The sequence below is a fragment of the Schistocerca cancellata genome, chromosome 1 (genome assembly GCF_023864275.1).
Source record: "Schistocerca cancellata isolate TAMUIC-IGC-003103 chromosome 1, iqSchCanc2.1, whole genome shotgun sequence".
Classification (NCBI taxonomy): Eukaryota; Metazoa; Arthropoda; class Insecta; order Orthoptera; family Acrididae; genus Schistocerca; species Schistocerca cancellata.
In genome coordinates this window covers 429,073,369-429,092,693 of record NC_064626.1, presented here as the reverse complement: position 1 = coordinate 429,092,693, position 19,325 = coordinate 429,073,369, and the positions used below count along the sequence as shown (strand labels likewise).

General features: G+C 44.6%; 1 protein-coding gene across 1 annotated transcript in view; it reads right to left on the bottom strand.

Moving 5' to 3' along the window:
• The window catches only part of LOC126181085 (uncharacterized), a 199,800-nt gene extending 184,680 nt beyond the window's left edge, over window positions 1–15,120 (bottom strand). The window contains exon 1 of the mRNA XM_049924746.1: window positions 14,949–15,120. Coding sequence (XP_049780703.1) covers window positions 14,949–15,012 — 64 coding nt within the window. The 5' untranslated portion in view covers window positions 15,013–15,120. The remainder of the gene's footprint in view (window positions 1–14,948) is intronic.
• Window positions 15,121–19,325: the final 4,205 nt, after the last annotated feature.

Below are 19,325 nucleotides of genomic sequence, written 5' to 3'. Positions count from 1 at the left end.
GCGTTAACGGGCTATGGCAGCAAACGACCGATGCGACTCCCTTTGCTAACAGCACGACATGCCTGCAGCGCCCCTTCTCGGCTCGTGACCATATCAATAGGACCTTACACAATTGGAAGACCGTGGCCTGGTCAGATGAGTCCCGATTTCAGTTGGTAAGAGCTGATGGCAGGGTTCGAGTGTGGTGCAGACCACCGAAGACATGGACCCAAGTTGTAAACAAGGCTGGAAGGGGTTGTGTTTACATGGAATGGACTCGATCTTCTGGATTTTCGGCTACTTGGAGACCATTTGGAGCGATTCATGGATGTCATGAAAAAAAAAAAAAACTGCGTCACGTCACTGGGCTACAATTGTTCGCGACTAATTTGAAGAACATTCTGGGCAATTCGAGCGAATCTTTTGGCCACCCTGATCGCCAGACATCGATCTCATCGAACGTTTATGAGAGATATTCGAGAGCTGAGTTGATGCATAAAATCCTGCACCGGCAATACTTTTGCAAGCATGGACGGCTGTAGAGACAGCATCGTTCATCGTTCAGTATTTCTCCAGGGGACTTCCAAGGACTTGTTGAGTCCATACCAGGTCGAGTAGCTGTGCTACGCTGGGAAAAAGGAGGTATGACACTATATTAACAGGTATCCCATGACTTTTGTCACCTGAGTCTAAATGCTCTACTTTTTGATGTGTACGAGGATTGAAATTAGGTACTGACGGTCGTCATATCGAACCGCTACAGCACGAATATTCAAAAGTATTGACAAGTTGGGTGCCTTGGACTATTTTATTATTGACGGCATAGGATTTTCTGAACAATGTTTATATTGTATATACCGGCATACGTCATGTATGTATCCAAAAAATAAGGTGATACAGGAAAGCAAAAGCGTTTGCTCATGATAGAACCTGATAGCAATAACAGGTGGGCCGTCCAGAAAGTAAAAAGCGATGCCTCATACATCAGTATGAACATAGCAAGGAGTTCAGCGTGTTAGGTGGAAAATTTTTGGATATCCTCTTACAGCCCTCACTTAGCACCAAGAGATTTTCACTTATTCCCGAACCTGCAGATGCGCAAAACTGTAGGCCTATATCTCTGACATCGATCTGTTGTAGAATTTTAGAACATATTGTTTGCTCGCGTATCATGTCATTTCTGGAAACCCTGAATTTACTCTGTAGGAATCAATATGGATTCCGGAAACAGCGATCTTGTGAGACCCAACTCGCTTTATTTGTTCATGAGACCCAGAAAATATTAGATACAGGCTCCCAGGTAGATGCCATTTTCCGTGACTTCCGGAAAGCGTTCGATACAGTTGCGCACTGTCGCCTGATAAACAAAGTAAGAGCCTACGGAATATCAGACGAGCTATGTGGCTGGATTGAAGAGTTTTTAGCAAACAGAACACGGCATGTTGTTCTCAAGTAACCTCTGGCGTGCCACAGGGGAGTGTTATGAGACCACTGCTTTTCACAATATGTATAAATGACCAAGTAGATAGTGTCGGAAGTTTCATGTGGCTTTTCGCGGATTATGCTGTAGTCCACAGAGAAGTTGCAGCATTAAAAAATTGCAGCGAAATGCAGGAAGATCTGCAGCGGATAGCCACTTTGTGCAGGGAGTGGCAACTGACCCTTAACACAGACAAATGCAATGTATTGCAAATACATAGAAAGAAGGATCCTTTATTGTGCGATTATATGATAGCAGAACAGACACTGATAGCAGTTACTTCTGTAAAATATCTGGGAGTATGCGTACGGAACGATTTGAAGTGGAATGGCTGGCTCTGAGCACTATGGGACTTAACATCTGTGGTCATCAGTCCCCTAGAACTTAGAACTACTTAAACCTAACTAACCTACGGACATCACACACATCCATGCCCGATGCAGGATTCGAAGCTGCGACCGTATCGGTCACGCGGTTCCAGACTGAAGCGCCTAGAACCGCACGGCCACACCGGCCGGCTTCAAATGGAATGATCATATAAAATTAATTGTTGGTATGGCGGGTGACAGGTTGATATTCATTGGGAGAGTCGTTAGAAAATGTAGTCCATCAGCAAAGGAGGTGGCTTACAAAACACTCCTTCGATCTATACTTGAGTATTCCTCATCAGTGTGGGATCCGTACCAGGGCGGGTGGACAGAGGAGATAGAGAAGATCCAAAGAAGAGCGGCGCGTTTCATCACAGGGTTATCTGGTAAGCGTGATAGCGTTACGGAGATGTTTAGCAAACTCAAGTGACAGACTCTGCAAGAGAGGCGCTCTGCATCGCGGTGTAGCTTGCTGTCCAGGTTTCGAGAGGGTGCGTTTCTGGATGAGGTATCGAATATATTGCTTCCCCCTACTTATACCTCCCGAGGAGATCACGAATGTAAAATTAGAGAGATTCGAGCGCGCGGAGGCTTTCCGGCAGTCGTTCTTCTCGCGAACCATACGCGACTGGAAGACGAAAGGGAGGTAATGACAGTGGCACGTAAAGTGCCCTCCGCCACACACCGTTGGGTGGCTTACGGAGTATAAACGTAGATGTAGAACCTGAAGGAATTTTTGAGTGGAATAAATTCGCAAACGATGAGGATCTCAAACAAGCAGTGATACGCTAGTTCAGATCTTTGGCGGGTGGTGAGTACAATAAGGGAATGAAGAAATAGGTCTCGCGCTACAACAAGTGCCCGGACAGCTATGGCGACTGCGTTTAAAAAATAGAGTAAGGTATTGTAACTGTGGTGTCACCGCCAGACACCACACTTGCTAGGTGGTAGCCTTTAAATCGGCCGCGGTCCGTTAGTACACGTCGGACCCGCGTGTCGCCACTATCAGTGATTGCAGACCGAGCGCCACCACGCGGCAGGTATAGTCTAGAGAGACTCCCTAGCACTCGCCCCAGTTGGACAGCCGACTTTGCTAGCGATGGTTCACTGACTACATACGCTCTCATTTGCCGAGACGACAGTTTAGCATAGCCTTCAGCTACGTCATTTGCTACGACCTAGCAAAGCACCATATTCAGTTACTGTGTCTTCTGAACAGATAATATTGTGAATCACGTACCGTCAAGAGCGACGTTCATCATTAATGGATTAAAGTTAAGTATCAAACTAATGACGTCCGCTTTCTGAATGCTAATTCCTTGTCATGTTCCAGACCTCACGTCAGTATAGTTCTTCCCTCCTCACGCCAGCCTGCGTGAGCTAAAACGCGTGCATTTCGGCCTCCTCTAGTAACACGGTGTTGGCTCTTCTGCCAACACTACAGTAACTTTGTAAATAAAGTGTCGTGTTGACATCTTTCGTCTTTATTTGGTTAAGCCAAAACGTCCTTTAGTTGCTGGACGAGCCAGTGCAGCTGATGGTGCCAGACATGTTTTTCGATAACGTATAGCGCTCACGTGTGTGACAGTGCTTCTCCTTGTTGGTACGACGGGCATTCCCAGCCGAGCTGACTCGCTATCTCTGGCCGTCTGGGCAGTGCGTGAGCTGGCGCGGTGAGTCGGCGCAGGACCAGCTGGCAGCGACAGGCCGCCCTGGGAACGGTACCCGGACGCGGACTCGCCGCGTGGCCTTCCAGCCGCAAAGCGCAAGGCGTTCCTGTCTCTGCCCTGCCGGAAGCCCTGGGGGACCGGGCGGCCCAGAACGGCCTCTGCTAGCAGCAGCGTTCGATCCGGCGGCGCGTCATCAGGTGATGGCCTCCCGCGGGAGAAAGGCCGCGCCCGCAGTCTGCACTCGGCGCATTGTTCTCACCGCGCCGCGGTGCCAGTGCATCCACAGCCTCCGAGGAGTCTCTTCTGACGAAGGGACCACAAGCTGCACATCGGAGCGAACAGTCGTTCCGCCGTTAACAGTCTAGGCTGGCGGCAAAACAGATGTCGTCGCAAGCACTGGCTTCCGCTTCACGGAACGTTAGCAATGTCGCGCCTGTTACCGATTGTATGATAAATTAGAAACCCCTGCAAATACCTGGACAGATCCTTCTAACGTTTGCTGAAGGGTTGTTCAAATCACCCTTTTTATGACTGAATTATTTAGTTTCAAATTATTTTATTCCTGTACAAATATACTGTTGTGTACATAGTTCCGCGTAGTCAGCGCGTACACAACTTTCCCAATAGACCGCGCCCCGTTAAGCACAACAGCACAGGCGCAGCGCTCGTCCGTCTTCGCACTACGAGATGGCGTTGCCATAAAGACGGACCAAATTCTGATTCCGCCGATCCGCTTATTAATATGTAATGCAGCCAATGAGATTGCTGCTAACGTAGAACCTTTTCTCCTCGCGGATCACACTCGCGCAGTGATACCTGAACGCGCGAGGTATTATAACGAGTGTACAGACCTCCGATTAGTCAGTCTGCATTAGTCTGCATTAGTGCACCAGTCTATAGTCAAGTTTCAGTCTGCGCCTAATAAGATTACCATATTCCTGTACATAGCCATGAAGAGAAATGTATACACACTTTGTCAAGTATCAGAGATATGTGAGAATAAGATTAACGGACCAAGACCAGAGGAACTTCAGATTGTCAATCGTAAACAGCATCCAGAATCAAGTTACGTAATGTCTATCATTTTTATTATTTTAATAAATGTGTGTGAAAATTAATCAAGTTCTGTTTAAAGTTGGTCACCGTCAAGCGTGCAAGTGGCATTTCTATTGTCTGACCTAATGGCAGAAGATAAACACGCCACAATAAGACCACGAGACATACTACTGACACTCGCCTACTTCGTTAGAGCGTCAAGTCAAATAATCTGATGGTGTGTGTACCGAAGATCTTACAGTACGCACACCACATATACGAAGGTGGTTTGAAAAGCCGGCAGCTGTGGCCCAGAGGTTCTAGGAGCTTCACTCTGGAACCGCGCTACTGCTACGGTCGCAGGTTCAAATCCTGTCTCGCTCGTTGATGTGCGTGATGTCCTTAGGTTAGTTAGGTTTAAGTAGTTCTGAGTTCTAGGGGACTGATGACCTCAGATGTTAAGAACCGTAGTGCTCACACCAATTTTGGTTTGAAAAGTTCTCGGATCGCAATAGAAAAAAGTACTTACGTCACTGAAACTTTTTTTTGTTTTTCAATGTAGTCTCCTAGTAGATTAATGCACAAGGTCCAACGATGTTCCAGTGCCTTGACCCCATCTCGAAAATGAGTTTCCTCCAGGCCTGCCAAACAGTTGTCAACTACAGCCAAGCGCCGCAGCGGCCGAGCGGTTCTACGTGCTTCAGTCTGGAACCGAGTGACTGCTACGGTCGCAGGTTCGAATCCTGCCTCGGGCATGGATATGTGTGATGTCCTTAGTTAGGTTTAAGAAGTTCTAAGTTCTAGGGGACTCATTATCACAGATGTTAAGTCCCATAGAGCTCAGAGCCATTTCGTTTGCCAAGAAACATTTTCAGTTTTGGGAAGAGATGGAAGTCCGACGGAGCCATATCAGGTGAATAACGCGTGTGTGGCAACAATGCATACCTTAGTTCGTGTAATTTTGCCATGGCGACGGCACATGTGTGCGGGCGCGCATTGTCTTGTGGAAGATGACTTTCTTCCTTGTTAAACCTGGCCTTTTTTTGCATATCTTTTGTTGCGATTTGTCCAATAGATTAGCATAGTATTCTCCAGTAATTGTTTGCCCAGTTGGGAGATAACCTATAAACATAATCGCCTTCGCATCCCAGAACATTGATGCCGTGACCTCTCCCACCGAAGGAATTATCTTTGCTTTCTTTGATGGCGGAGAATCAGCATGTTTCCATTGATTTGACTGTCTTTTTGTCTCTGGGGTATAGTAGTGCACCCGAATATTCATCTGTGGTCACAAACCGGCGCAAAAAATCTTGTCCGTTCCCCCTAAAACGAGCCAAACATTGTTCCGGTACGTCCATTCTCATGCGTTTTTGATCCAGTGTCAAAGAGTCGCGGCACCCATCTTGCAGATAATTTTTTCATTCCTAATTCTTCGGTTAAAATGTGATATACCCTTTCAGATGACATCTGACAAGGGTGAGAAATTTAACGCACTTTCAATCGGCGATCCTCCATGACCATTTTGAGCACTTTTGCAATGATTTCTGGAGTAGTGACACATCTTGGCCGACCACTGCGGGATCATCATCTAAGCTCTCCCGACCAAATTTAAATTTGTCCACTTGGCAACAGTTGAATATTAAGGAGGAGAGTCCCCTAGTGTATTCTGGAAATCGGCATGAATGTCCTTTGCTTTCTTACCTATCTTTACGAAGTACTTATTCACTGCTCGAATCTCGATTTTTTCCATCTTCGCAAATCAGTACGCGGGAAAAACAACAGAGCCACGTCACCGCCACAGCTGTCTTCCCAGAGCACTGACGTGGCACGTGTTTACAGGGAACAGTCCAATGAATTTCACATGAACAACTCGTTATGCTAGCGCTGACCTCTCGTGGTGTTTCCGAGAACTTGTGAGTGACCAATGAAGAATATATCTGCTGTGTGAGGGGCGAATTAATAACAAAATATAGCAAATCGGGACTAAAGATGAACGTCAAGAAGATGGAATACTTAACCGTACGAACGCAATCGGTAGATCTTGAAATATCAGACAGTGTATACATCGATAATTGTGAAAGTTATAAATACCAGAGAGTATCATTAATGAAGATGGAAGTGATACACAAAATCATATTAAATACGAAATTTGCCGGCCGGAGTGGCCGTGCGGTTCTGGGCGGTCCAGTCTGGAACCGAGCGACCGCTACGGTCGCAGGTTCGAATCCTGCCTCGGGAATGGATGTGTGTGATGTCCTTAGGTTAGTTAGGTTTAATTAGTTCTAAGTTCTAGGCGACTGATGACCTCAGAAGTTAAGTCGCATAGTGCTCAGAGCCATTTGAACCATTTGAACCAAATACGAAATTTTATAAAGCCGTTATTGAGGCAGTTACCATCTATGGTTCGAAGTGCTGGATAATTACGGAGAAGAACTGCAACAAGATTAACGCTGTATAAATAGACATTCTAACAATTATAACTGTTAACAAAAATATTCGATACGTAGAGCCGTTTCAGAAAATGAAAATCGGCATTCAAATTAGGCAGTTAGGTCATCGCGCCCGCAAATTCAAGCACTTGCACGCTCTAATATGCGGTAATACACAGGCATCTGTGGGTCCGTGAGTTAACAATAGTTTAAATTCTCATTAACAGTTAAAATGTGCCTTTTTTCGGAAGTGATAAATTTAAGCTAAGTCAACAAAAACTACGTTTGTACCGAAACGAAGAACATGTTTGGCGGCACCGACTCTGGCAGGCTGCTTGACTGATGACCTAATTGGCTGACTTCAATGCTAAATAACTCAGGAACGACGCATTGTATCGAATTCTTTTTTTTTTTTTTTTTTTTTTTAAGAGAACTTTTATTTCTCATTATAACCTCCCCAGCAACATCCTTAAATGTCTTCTGACGCGCCATTCTTCCTGTTGTTGCGATCTCGTGTGCTTAGCATCCACGTCCGTGTATTGAGCTATCGTACAACGATTATTGTCTTTGCAGTCGGAACTTGGCGGACATAGACTGCGTCGATATTTTTGTTGCAAATTCACAGCTTCAATATAACCAATGAAAGACACTTGCAAAAGTTCCTATTCCCTTCACTATATACTAGAGATTTACTTCTAAAATTATATTTGGCCAACGATTAACAGTCAAGCACGCAAGGGGGCGATGATGTCGGTTGAAGTTCATCTGTGCACACAATACGGCAGCGGCAGAAACAGCTGGGCGTTTCCGTTCTGGATACATCCACACGTTACGTGCGTGTTGCGTAGGCTTAGTAGTGTGGTAATAGTACCATCACTTTTCTGCATACCTTTGCAACTACTTTGCGCTAAAAAGAGTCGCACTTGTTACCTAACCAGCAGAAGTGTCCTCTGCAGGTGACTGGCAACTGGCTCGTTAGGTAGCAGAGCCGAAGTGACAACGCTAAATAGAAGAGAGGCGTAACCAATCTCATTCTCTGATTGGTTGTTGCTATGGCAGCCATCCCGTAAGCAACTATATGTCAACCACTTTGTTATTCCCGTCTAGATACACACGCTGTTACTTAAGATTTTTGGCAGATGTTGAACATTATCCGAAACGACTGGGAGACAGTAGTTATACTCTATGACAGCAGAGACAGATGCTTTTAAAATTGTCATTAATTAATTATTAAAATGGCTGTTGGAATGCGACTTAAATGTACAGTATCTGATGAAACGTATCCGGTCACCTGTTAGTGGACATTAATACGGGGTGTGTCCACACTTCGCATTTATGACGGATTGAACTCTGCTGGAGACACTTTCAGTGATGGGTTTTAATGTCTCTGGAGGAATGGCACCCCACTCTTCCTCAAGAGCTGAAACCAGAGAAGGTACTGATGTTGGACACTTGGTTCTGGAGTGGAATCGACGTTCTAATTTATCCAAAAGGTTTTCCGTAGGGTTTGTTCGGGGCCCTGGGTACGCCAGACCATTTCAGGATTGTCACTGTCCACAAACCATTGCCTCACAGATACTGCTTTACGACAGGGTGCGTATCATGCTGATACAAACAAACAGCGTCTCTGAATTGTTCCTCTACTGCACGTAGTCCGAAGTGCTCTAAATGTATTCATAAACTTACGCACTTAGCGTTTTATTAAGCAGTATAAAGGAACCACAACCTAATCCCGAGAAACACCCCAAGACTATAACACCAGCTCGTTCGTACTCCATTGTGGACACAAGGCCTGATGGCTTTTACCAAATCCAAACCGTGCCAACAGACTGCCACGGGGTTTACAGCGATTCGCCATTCAAAATCACGTGTTTTCAGTCACCCACCGCACTTTATTTCACCTAAAACGTCGCTTAGTAATGACTGCAGAAGTGTGTGGCTTACGAGAAGCTGCTCCGCCTTTCTGGGATTTTTTGCAACCACCTTCCGCAGTGCTCGACGGTCCCCGTCCGTTATTACATGAGATCTGCTTGGTGTTGATTTAGTTGTCGTCGTTGCTTCGCGTTTCAACTTCATAGTCATGTCACTATCTGCCGACCTGGGAAACTTCAGAAGGGCTGACATGCCCCTGATGTATTTGTTACTCAGGTGACATCCAATGGCTAATCCAAATTCGCAATGACTGGGCGCTCCTGACCGACCCACTCTGGTATCACTGCATCTCTGCTGGCGACACTATACTACTCGCCTCCTATTATACCGACGGGTCCGCCTCTCCTGACATCTAGTTGTCAATTCCGCATTACACAGGGGTGTGTGGACGCTTTTCATAAGACGGTGTACAACTTGAAACCGGCGTATTTAGTTCGTAATCACCTTTCGGAGGTGGCGCAGTGGTAAGATACTGGACTCGTATTTCGGATGGCGGCTGTTCAAATCACCGTCCGGCTATCAAGATTCAAATTATCCATGATTTCCATGAAGCGATAAAGGTGAATGCTGGGATGTTTCCTTTCCCATTCTTCTCCGGTATGAGCCTGTGCCTCGCCTGAAAGCCTCGTCAACGGGACGTTAAACCCTAGTCTTCTTTCCTTGTTTTCATTACTAATTACGATTTGAACTGTACGTTAAATAGAGTGCTTGTTCATTTTAGATTTATGAATGCCTTCGCTGTTAGCGTGCGCTAGCGGTGCAGACGTGGTCTGGTGACTGGCGGCCGTTTACTACCAGGGACGCCGCATCAGAACGTCTAGACGTGGCAGTCGAGGCCCAAACTGTGTTTCTGTTATTCTGTGTCAACGGCAACAACCAGAAAGCTGATCGATACTGATATTAGGGGCAACTAATTTGCCCTTCTTTACCTTTGTGGAAGTCAGTCCAAATAATTTCTTATTAACGGTCTTAAGAACAACGTAATTTACGCATGTTTGTCGACTACAGAGCATAACTACGCGTGGCAGACAAATACACTCCAGAAAGACAAGAAGAAATGTTTTGAGTTTGAGCCAAACTGTATTTAATTCTGTTCCGAGTTCCATTACATGAGCGCGAAACTTATGTCAGTATTACACGAGGAAGGGCCCTCTAACGAGTAGGGAGTAAGCCAGGAACAATAGCAGAAGCCGCGCACAGACTCCCATGCAATCTGGGCGGCAGAGCCTTGTGGTGGGTGGTTCCGGAACAAGCGTGGGAAAGTGCGAGGCATGAGGGCCAAGGTAACGGCGCGGGGGCGTAGGGCGTAGCTTCCGACACGCCGTGTGCTGCGTGGCAGCCAAGCAGGCACTGCGGCGGACCGTCCTGTACCGCGTCCAGCAGCCAAGCAGGCACTGCGGCGGACCGTCCTGTACCGCGTCCAAGTTTATGTCGCGCCACAGACAGCGCTAATTGTCCAGTCAGTCCTTTTCTTCCTGCGGCATCTCTTCCGCAGTCGCAGTTTTACAAGTAATGTGAGGGCTATCCCGTCTTTTGCACGCTCTAAAACTCTGAAGGTAGCAGGGGTGAAACGCTGGGAGCAAAAGTTTATGCAAGCCTACAACCAGACGGCAGTTATAAAGAGGCGAACGGCATGGGGGCGTAGCACGGGTTGAGAAGAGCCATGGTTGTAGCCTGTCCCTGAAAGTGCAAGTGACGTACTCGATGTGTTCAATCAAATGAGGAGGAAAGAACGCCGGAAATCGGCCAACTGGGACATGGAAACTAATGAACACATCTCTAGGATCACACACATGAGCTAACAGGGCCGGAAATGCTTCACAATTAAAAGAAGCGAAACACATGTGGCAATAAATAAACTGCCTTCAATTAGGTGCATAGACGGAACATACCTCCACAAATTCCTATACTAGTTGTGCTTCAATCAGATAGACGATTCCATATTTATGTAACAATTTCATTTCTAACATCTACAGTCACAAGCCGGTCATTGTTAAGCTGTTGCCTCAATCATCAACTAAATGACCAGTGTACGAAAACTGAAGTTAGTTGTAGCCTGTTGCCTTCTGCTACTGCCTGCAGGCAACAAACGAAAAGACTAACGAACCTCAACGTCACCTCGTAGCCGGACGCAGTGGCCGAGCGGTTCTAGGCGCTTCAGTCTCGAACCGCGCGACCGCTACGGTCGCAGGTTCGAATCCTGCCTCGGGCACGTATGTTTGTGATCTCCTTAGGTTAGTTAGGTTTAAGTAATTCTAAGTCTAGGGGACTGATGACCTCGGATGTTAAGTCCCATAGTGCTCAGATCCATTTGAACCATCACCTCGTGAACCACTGGCGCTGGCGCTTTACCGTTATTGCAGCGTCTGTAACACTAACTGTAAGACGGTGTGGAATGTCACAATCTCTTGATTAGTCGTCTTCCTGTGTTATAAGCATTGTTTTGTAACAGTAAGCAACGACATTGAATCCCGTAATAAACTGTAATACTAAGTCTCTACGAATTAGTGACAACATATGGAATCTATGTAGAAGTAGTTCATCGGTACGCTTCTGCTTCCTGACAACAATGGTGAAAATGAAAAAGTCTGTAACAGATGAAGTGCAGTGGCTTATAAATCTGGCCCTTCATGTGTATGTATCCGATGCTCAAGGAAGCGGAAGGGGGGGGGGGGGCAGGACAGGACAGGGAAATTAAAGTCATCACCGGCCGATGTGACCGAGCGGTTCTGCGCGCTTCAGTCTGGAACCGCGCGACCGCTACGGTCGCAGGTTCGAATCCTGCCTCGGGCATGGATGTGTGTGATGTCCTTAGGTTAGTTAGGTTTAAGTAGTTCTAAGTTCTAGGGGACCAATGACCTCAGATGTTAAGTACCATAGTACTCAGAGCCATTCGAACCGTTTAAATTCATCGGCAAAACAAGCGTTGCTTTGTTCATGGCAACCTTCCTCAGATGTAAGTTCAAGCTCGTTCACCCAGCTCAAGCTTTATTAACAGTAATTTCGCCCTTAATAGCGTGCGTTTATTTGCTATTGTTGGCGACGCATTACAGTGAACACAGATATCTGAAGTGAGATTCTGTTCTGTAACTGATAGAGCTGCAATACGAGAGACGGCTAAAAAAAAATAGTGCCATTCATAAAAGGCCTCGAAGGGAAATGAATGTTTTCAGATGGGAATCCACATTCAAAGATAAAAAAGCTATAAATGTTAGATATTTATTAAAATAGTGATTATATGGTACGGAAAACTAAGTAAATAGCAATATCATATGTGTGCGAGACCCAAAGCAATATTGTCACAACGTATCAGGGCGTCTCCAAATTTGTTAGATAAGTACTGAGGACGGTTTCCTGAGAGCAAAAACAAGAAGAGAAATCGGGTTGACGTTTGTCCGAAAACATTCCGTTTCTTAGTTACTATTCAAAGCATAATCTGTATGGTGTTACCAAAAAACATTAAACTACATATGAACTGTGTCACACTTTGTGCTTAAGTGTCACTAGTAAGAACCAGGCACGCTTGTGATTTTATGAAAGACGCCCCTCCAAGAAATTTTGGTCACGTTGTATATGCTTTGGTTGACGACTATCGTTATGGACAGACAGATAGGGGAGAATCGGTTTGTAAGGTTTCTGTTCTCACAGTTCATCCGAGTATCGATTTGTGCATACCGCTGGCGAGGAATAACCTCGGCGAGTCGTGAGAATAAATGGAACTGTATCTCTGACCACAACAATGGCTTGTGCCGCCTTGTGTCCAGCGCCGAGGGCTGTAGCAGAGACGCTGGTGAGCCGTCACACAGAACGACTGAACGGGTCGGACGAGAGAATCTGCTTTAGAAATAATTCAATTACGGATAATAATCAAGTCTTTTGAAACAGTAGCTCGTCGCACGAAATGGCCCAAGATTTAATTATATTGCTGATCTGCTTATTCAGTTAAAGGCATTGGTGTCAGGATAAGAGAGAAAGAAGCAACTCACGAGACGACTAACAACGAGAGTATAACGGCGGGGCGTTGTAGGTTCCATGGCTGCACAGCGCACATACACCTAACCACAATACCGTGGAATTTTATCCAGTAGTGAACCAAAGGAATTAACCCATGCAACAGACTCTAGTAATTTATTAATCAGAGTTCACCTTATTACAAGAATACAATTTTTTGTGTTGTTTAATTTCCCAAGATGTTTCACCACAGTTGTGGCATCTTCAGACGGCTTTTTTTCTTTTATTGTTTCTGAGATATGTAGTTTTAGGATAGGTTGACATTAGATTTTGTTGTTGCTTAGATTACATATGTGCTTTACCTTTTCATACAATGTGTCACCTGTTGCCCGTATGTCACTACTATACTGGAATAAACAATTAAAGTTTATAGTCTGAACAAAAATTCAATCACGTTCACGTTGCAGATAATATGCTGTAATAATATAAGCTAGTGCCTTATTTCTGTTGGCTGCCAACAGATGATGTTAAAGGACATGTGTAAGTTAAACACAAATAAAATTTGTATGTCTATATGACTCAAAAACGACAACAGGAATACCCTACTGAAGATGTCATAAGTGTGCTGAAACATGTTTAGGGGTTAAACAAAATTTAAAAAAAAAACTGAGTTCTTGCAAGAAGGCGTACCCACTTTAATTCATTGTTGTTTTCAGCAAGCAAGAGAACAGAGCTTAAAATCTCTTTATAACAATAAGAAACAACGCTTATGTTTCTGTGAGCTCTTTAGGCACAATTGGGGACCTCTGAAATGGTGGAGCTCTTTCTATAGCACGACTTCACGGTTGCGTAGAAGCATGAGTAGTACACAACATTCGTTATGGGTACATGACATTGTCAATAATGTCTAAGAGCATTGAGCGGATTCTCTGTCACTGTACAACGATCTTTCGGTAATATCTCACAAAAGAAGTTTTCCAATGTATTTTTTCTGCTATAACGAACGAGCCCCCAAATTTCATTCCAGTCAGTTTTCATCACAATGAGCAGCACATTGTTCGTATTTATTTCTGGCTTAAAACAGTTACTGACTAAAATAGTTAACGGTTGTAGTCATTGTTGCAACATTTCGTGGACCAACACTACATCTGTTTGTGTTCCATTATGAAAACGTATCTAGGATTTTCTCAGACAAACTGTATCTACGAGGGCGTGCTGAAAAGTAATGCCTACTATTTTTTACGTTAAAACTCTTAAGAGCTTTTAAATAAAACAAACGTTATTAACATTCTACATCCTTGGTCTTCATGTCTACACATTTATTTCTCAACATGACTACCCTGGCGACGAACACATTTCTACCAACAAGGGACCAGTTTGTTGATACCGTGAATGTAAAATGTCTGACGTTCTTGACGGAACCACAGCCTCGCCTCTGCTTGCACCGTTTCATCACTATCAAAATGAAATCCTCGAAAGTATTCAGTAAGTTTTGGAAACAGATAAAAATCGGATGGGGCCAAGTCAGGACGATCGATGATAGTGAAGACATGGTGTCGGATTGTTGCAAGTGTCACAGCGCCCTTTGTGGTCAGGCATTGTCATGTGAAGGAGAGGGAGGAGCACGTGTGGACGAACTCTTCGATTTCGAAACTCGATTACAGCACGCTGTTTCTCACGCATCAACTTAGTTACGTTACCGCTAAGTCAAAGGCTACAATTTGGAGCCCTTTAGCGGCACAGGGCTGCAAATATGTAAAGTAAAGAATGAAGATGTACAATGTTAATAATGTTTGTTTAATTTAAACAGCTCTAAGAGTTTTCATACAAGAAGTTCAGAGGCATTATTTTTCAGCATGCCCTCGTAAATATCTGGAAAAACGACCGATGGAAATGAAACAGAAAATGAATCTTGTAATTTGCTACACAACTATTCAGATACAGGGTATGATACGTCGACGAACGTTCGGTAAAAATTTGCAACTCGCAGTGTAAGCGTACGTCACAGTCTAGGCAATGCCGCTGTTTTAAACACGCGAACAGGTCATTTGACAGGCTGTCACTTTTACGCAGAGTATAGAGATAAATCCAAGCGCTGACTCACTTTCGAAGTAGGCTGCGACGGTGTGGGTGGTGAAGGCGGCGAGCAACAGCACGCGCAGCGCCATGGCGCGGCGAGAGAAAATCCGCCGGTGGGAGACGGCACCGCTCGGACTGACGACGGAATCCGCGCACCCTGCCTATCCACACAACACGCACCACCTCTCCAGCTCCGCACGCGCGCACCGCTTGGCCGCGACTGGCTTCCCTATGGTCGCGTGGCGCGCGCCTGCCGGCCTGAGCCCCCACCCCGCCGCCCGGCACCACCCTATTGGCCAGCGTACCGCGCGCAGCGGCCCTGGCGGCCGAGACGAACCGGAGGCGACAATGGGGACGCCCGGCGCCACATAGCCAGCGGCGGCGTCAGCGTCCTTAACCTAGCAACCGCACAACGGTAAGCGTATTCACTGGTCTCACGACATGGCGTTACAAGGGAAACGAACACACAAACAGGCCATTTATCCCGCTCATCTTTCGCACAGCTATAGTACCCACACTGCTGGCCGTTGCAACTGGAACACCAGATAGCGGCATTTTACTTACTCTGCGGATACTGTATAGTACGAAAAATGCATAGTTAAATGTGTACTTCATTTGGGATATATAGTGTGCCAAATTTATAACTATCAGATCAAAAAAATCCGGGACACATATAGTCTGTCGGTAAACTGAAGAGCGAGTGAGCGAGTCCCCACTCTGCAAACCGAGCTACGTCACGAGGCGCTTCTACACGCTTTTTCACAACATAGTACCGGCCCTGCCGCGGCGCTCGCTTCAAATCTGTGGCGAAGCCCTGTACTGGTACGTCTAGGCTGCGTTTATTTTTAGACAAATTCATTAAGGTCTTGAGGAATACAAAAAACGATAGCTTCTTCCGAAACACAACATTATAGAGTACATAATATTAACATAAGTACGGAAGTCAGGATTCTACTACAAACATAGAATCAAATGCTTGTTCATGTGGCCGGCCGGAGTGGCCGAGCGGTTAAAGGCGCTACAGTCTGGAACCGCGCGACCGCTACGGTCGCAGGTTCGAATCCTGCCTCGGGCATGGATGTGTGTGATGTCCTTAGGTTAGTTAGGTTTAAGTAGTTCTAAGTTCTAGGGGACTGATGACCACAGCAGTTAAGTCCCATAGTGCTCAGAGCCATTTGAACCTGTTCCTCTATTGCTATTCGTAAAACGAACCCAATATAATGCGATCAGTCTGCAGAATTTAAGGCTTGTCCTTACTTTGTGTTTCTACTAAAATGTAGAAGTTTTCTTTGAAGGACTGCATTGAAACTTAACAATTCTTGCAACACGAAGAGTGTTTAAAAAGTAAGCAGAAATTTATAATTTTGTGTTTTGTCACTGTCTTCTTAAACATGCCTCAAAAGTATGTGTTCAATGTTATGCATATTGTGTATTTACTATGTTGTCAGCTGTCAGAAAGGTTACATGTGTTTTGGTAGCATCAATGATTATTTGTTTTGCATAAAAATAAATTAGTGAATCTGTATTAAATTTTCTTATAAGAATGGAATAAAGTGTATGAAATTCTTAGAAATGGTAAATATTGCTTTTTGTGAGCCTGTTATGAGTAAACCAAGGGCAGACAAGTGGTATAAACATTTCAAAGCAGACCTTAAAGGACAGCAGTTTTACAAGCATGGATGAGATTAAAAATGCACAGTTAAGAGACCTGTACACTATTCCGAAGAAACAGTTCCTAAAGTGTATCGGGAATTGGAAAATGCACTGGCATAAGTGTATAGTATGTAATGGGGAATATTTTGAAGAGGATAACATTGCTGTAGATTAACAAATAAAGTTCTTACCAAAAAATAAAAATTAATATGTGAACGCACCTCGCATTTCAAGATTTTTGCTTAGAAGTCCAGAATCGGTGTCCATATTTCGAAGGAAATTTCAACAGTGTTTAGAATAGCTATTGCGCACATTTTTTAAACAATATGTCTTAGAATCAGGCGAATAGTGACCGAGACAGAGATTTAGTGTTCCATAAGCATCAAAGGTTTTACGTGATTTGGAAACTGTCTATAACGATGGATTTCCTCCCAAAATTATTAGTTTTCCTTCGTGGCGATTCCAGTAAACCATGCGGCTTATTTTTCCATTCCTTACTTATGCGTCCTATTAGGTGAGCCTGACGTTTGCATAAATTGCAGCCCTTTGACTGGGACTGGTAATATTAGCCAACAGTTCTTTTTGGGTCGCCTCTTTAATACACGCTGTGATAACATTAGAGACGATCGAACGCTCATTACTCCCCAAATAGCTCCTCTTCTTCGTATTCTGCACATTCTCTTGCAATGCTAGACTGCTATCCATCTCTTCCGGATATCGAAGTACATCAGTAAGTATACAGAGTTAACTCACTGACACTGGGAACTAAGATCCCACGAACAGAAACGACGTATATCACTGCACGCCGATCTACACGGCTTGACAGATAACTGGCAACAGATTTTGGGTGCCCCTGTAGGCCGGTGGCAGCGTTCTTCCGGGAAAGGCCAATTCCTTACCAAAAGCGCTGCCCGCTCTTGAGTTTACAAACAGACTATACAATGGTGATTTGATAAGTTCCATGAATAAATGGAACATTTTTGTTGCGCCTCCGCGGTTGGTAACGATCGTTTAAAAAATTTCAGCAATGTACAGTGCACATTTCATTGTTGACAGTATGTCGACTACGATTGATAAAGGAGAAAACCAAGTTTAGTGCTGTTATTAAACATTTTAGTTTGAAGGGTTGGACTGTGTGACGTCCCTTCCCTCCTTCTTCACTCGCCGGGAAGAGACGCGACTCGTAACGATGTTCTTCCCCGTCGGTGTGACGTGGAACACCACCTGTAACTCTCGTAAGAACACAACTCCTCGCGTGCTTTCGAAATATTCTGTTATCTGTCCGCAACAGTCTTCTCAGTTTGTGCGAACTGGTAAACTGCAATCGTTTATTTTTATTTTTATGCCCGGTTAGTTCCATGAGGAAATAAAATCTTGATTCTTGATTTCATCATTACAGTCGTTTTTCACATCATACATAGCGAGGATGAAATTTTTGTGCCTACCATTCCGTTGCTATGCCGTTGCTACATCCAGTTATTAACATCGGTCCGACGTAACTCCAAAGATAACTTGTTGTTGTTGTTGTTGTTGTGGTCTTCAGTCCTGAGACTGGTTTGATGCAGCTCTCCATGCTAATCTATCCTGTGCAAGCACATCTCCTAGTACCTACTGCAACCTACATCCTTCTGAATCTGCTTAGTGTATTCATCTCTTGGTCTCCCTCTACGATTTTTACCCTCCACACTGCCCTTCAATGCTAAATTTGTGATCCCTTGATGCCTCAGGACATGTCCTACCAACCGATCCCTTCTTCTAGTCAAGTTGTACCACAAACTTCTCTTCTCCCCAATCCTATTCAACACTTCCTCATTAGTTATGTGATCTACCCATCTAATCTTCAGCATTCTTCTGTAGCACCACATTTCGAAAGCTTCTATTCTCTTCTTGTCCAAACTATTTATCGTCCATGTTTCACTTCCATACATGGCTACACTCCATACAAATACTTTCACAAACGACTTCCTGACACTTCAATCTATACTCGATGTTAACAAATTCCTCTTCTTCAGAAACGCTTTCCTTCCCATTGCCAGTCTACATTTGATATCTTCTCTACTTCGACCATCATCAGTTATTTTGCTCCCCAAATAGCAAAACTCCTTTACTACTTTAAGTGCCTCATTTCCTAATCTAATTCCCTCAGCATCACCTGACTTAATTCGACTACATTCCATTATCCTCGTTTTGCTTTTGTTGATGTTCATCTTATATCCTCCTTTCAAGACACTGTCCATTCCGTTCAACTGCTCTTCCAAGACCTTTGCTGTCTCTGATAGATTTACAATGTCATCGGCGAACCTCAAGATTTTTATTTCTTCTCCATGGATTTTAATACCTACTCCGAATTTTTCTATTGTTTCCTTTACTACTTGCTCAATATACAGATTGAATAACATCGGGGAGACGCTACAACTCTGTCTCACTCCCTTCCCAACCACTGCTTCCCTTTCATGCCCCTCGATTCTTATAACTGCCATCTGGTTTCTGTACAAATTGTAAATAGCCTTTCGCTCCCTGTATTTTACCCCTGCCACCTTTAGAATTTGAAAGACAGTATTCCAGTCAACATTGTCAAAAGCTTTCTCTAAGTCTACAAATGCTAGAAACGTAGGATTGCCTTTCCTTAATCTTCCTTCTAAGATAAGTCGTAAGGTCAGTATTGCATCACGTGTTCCAACATTTCTACGGAATCCAAACTGATCCTCCCAGAGGTCGGCTTCTACTAGTTTTTCCATTCGTCTGTAAA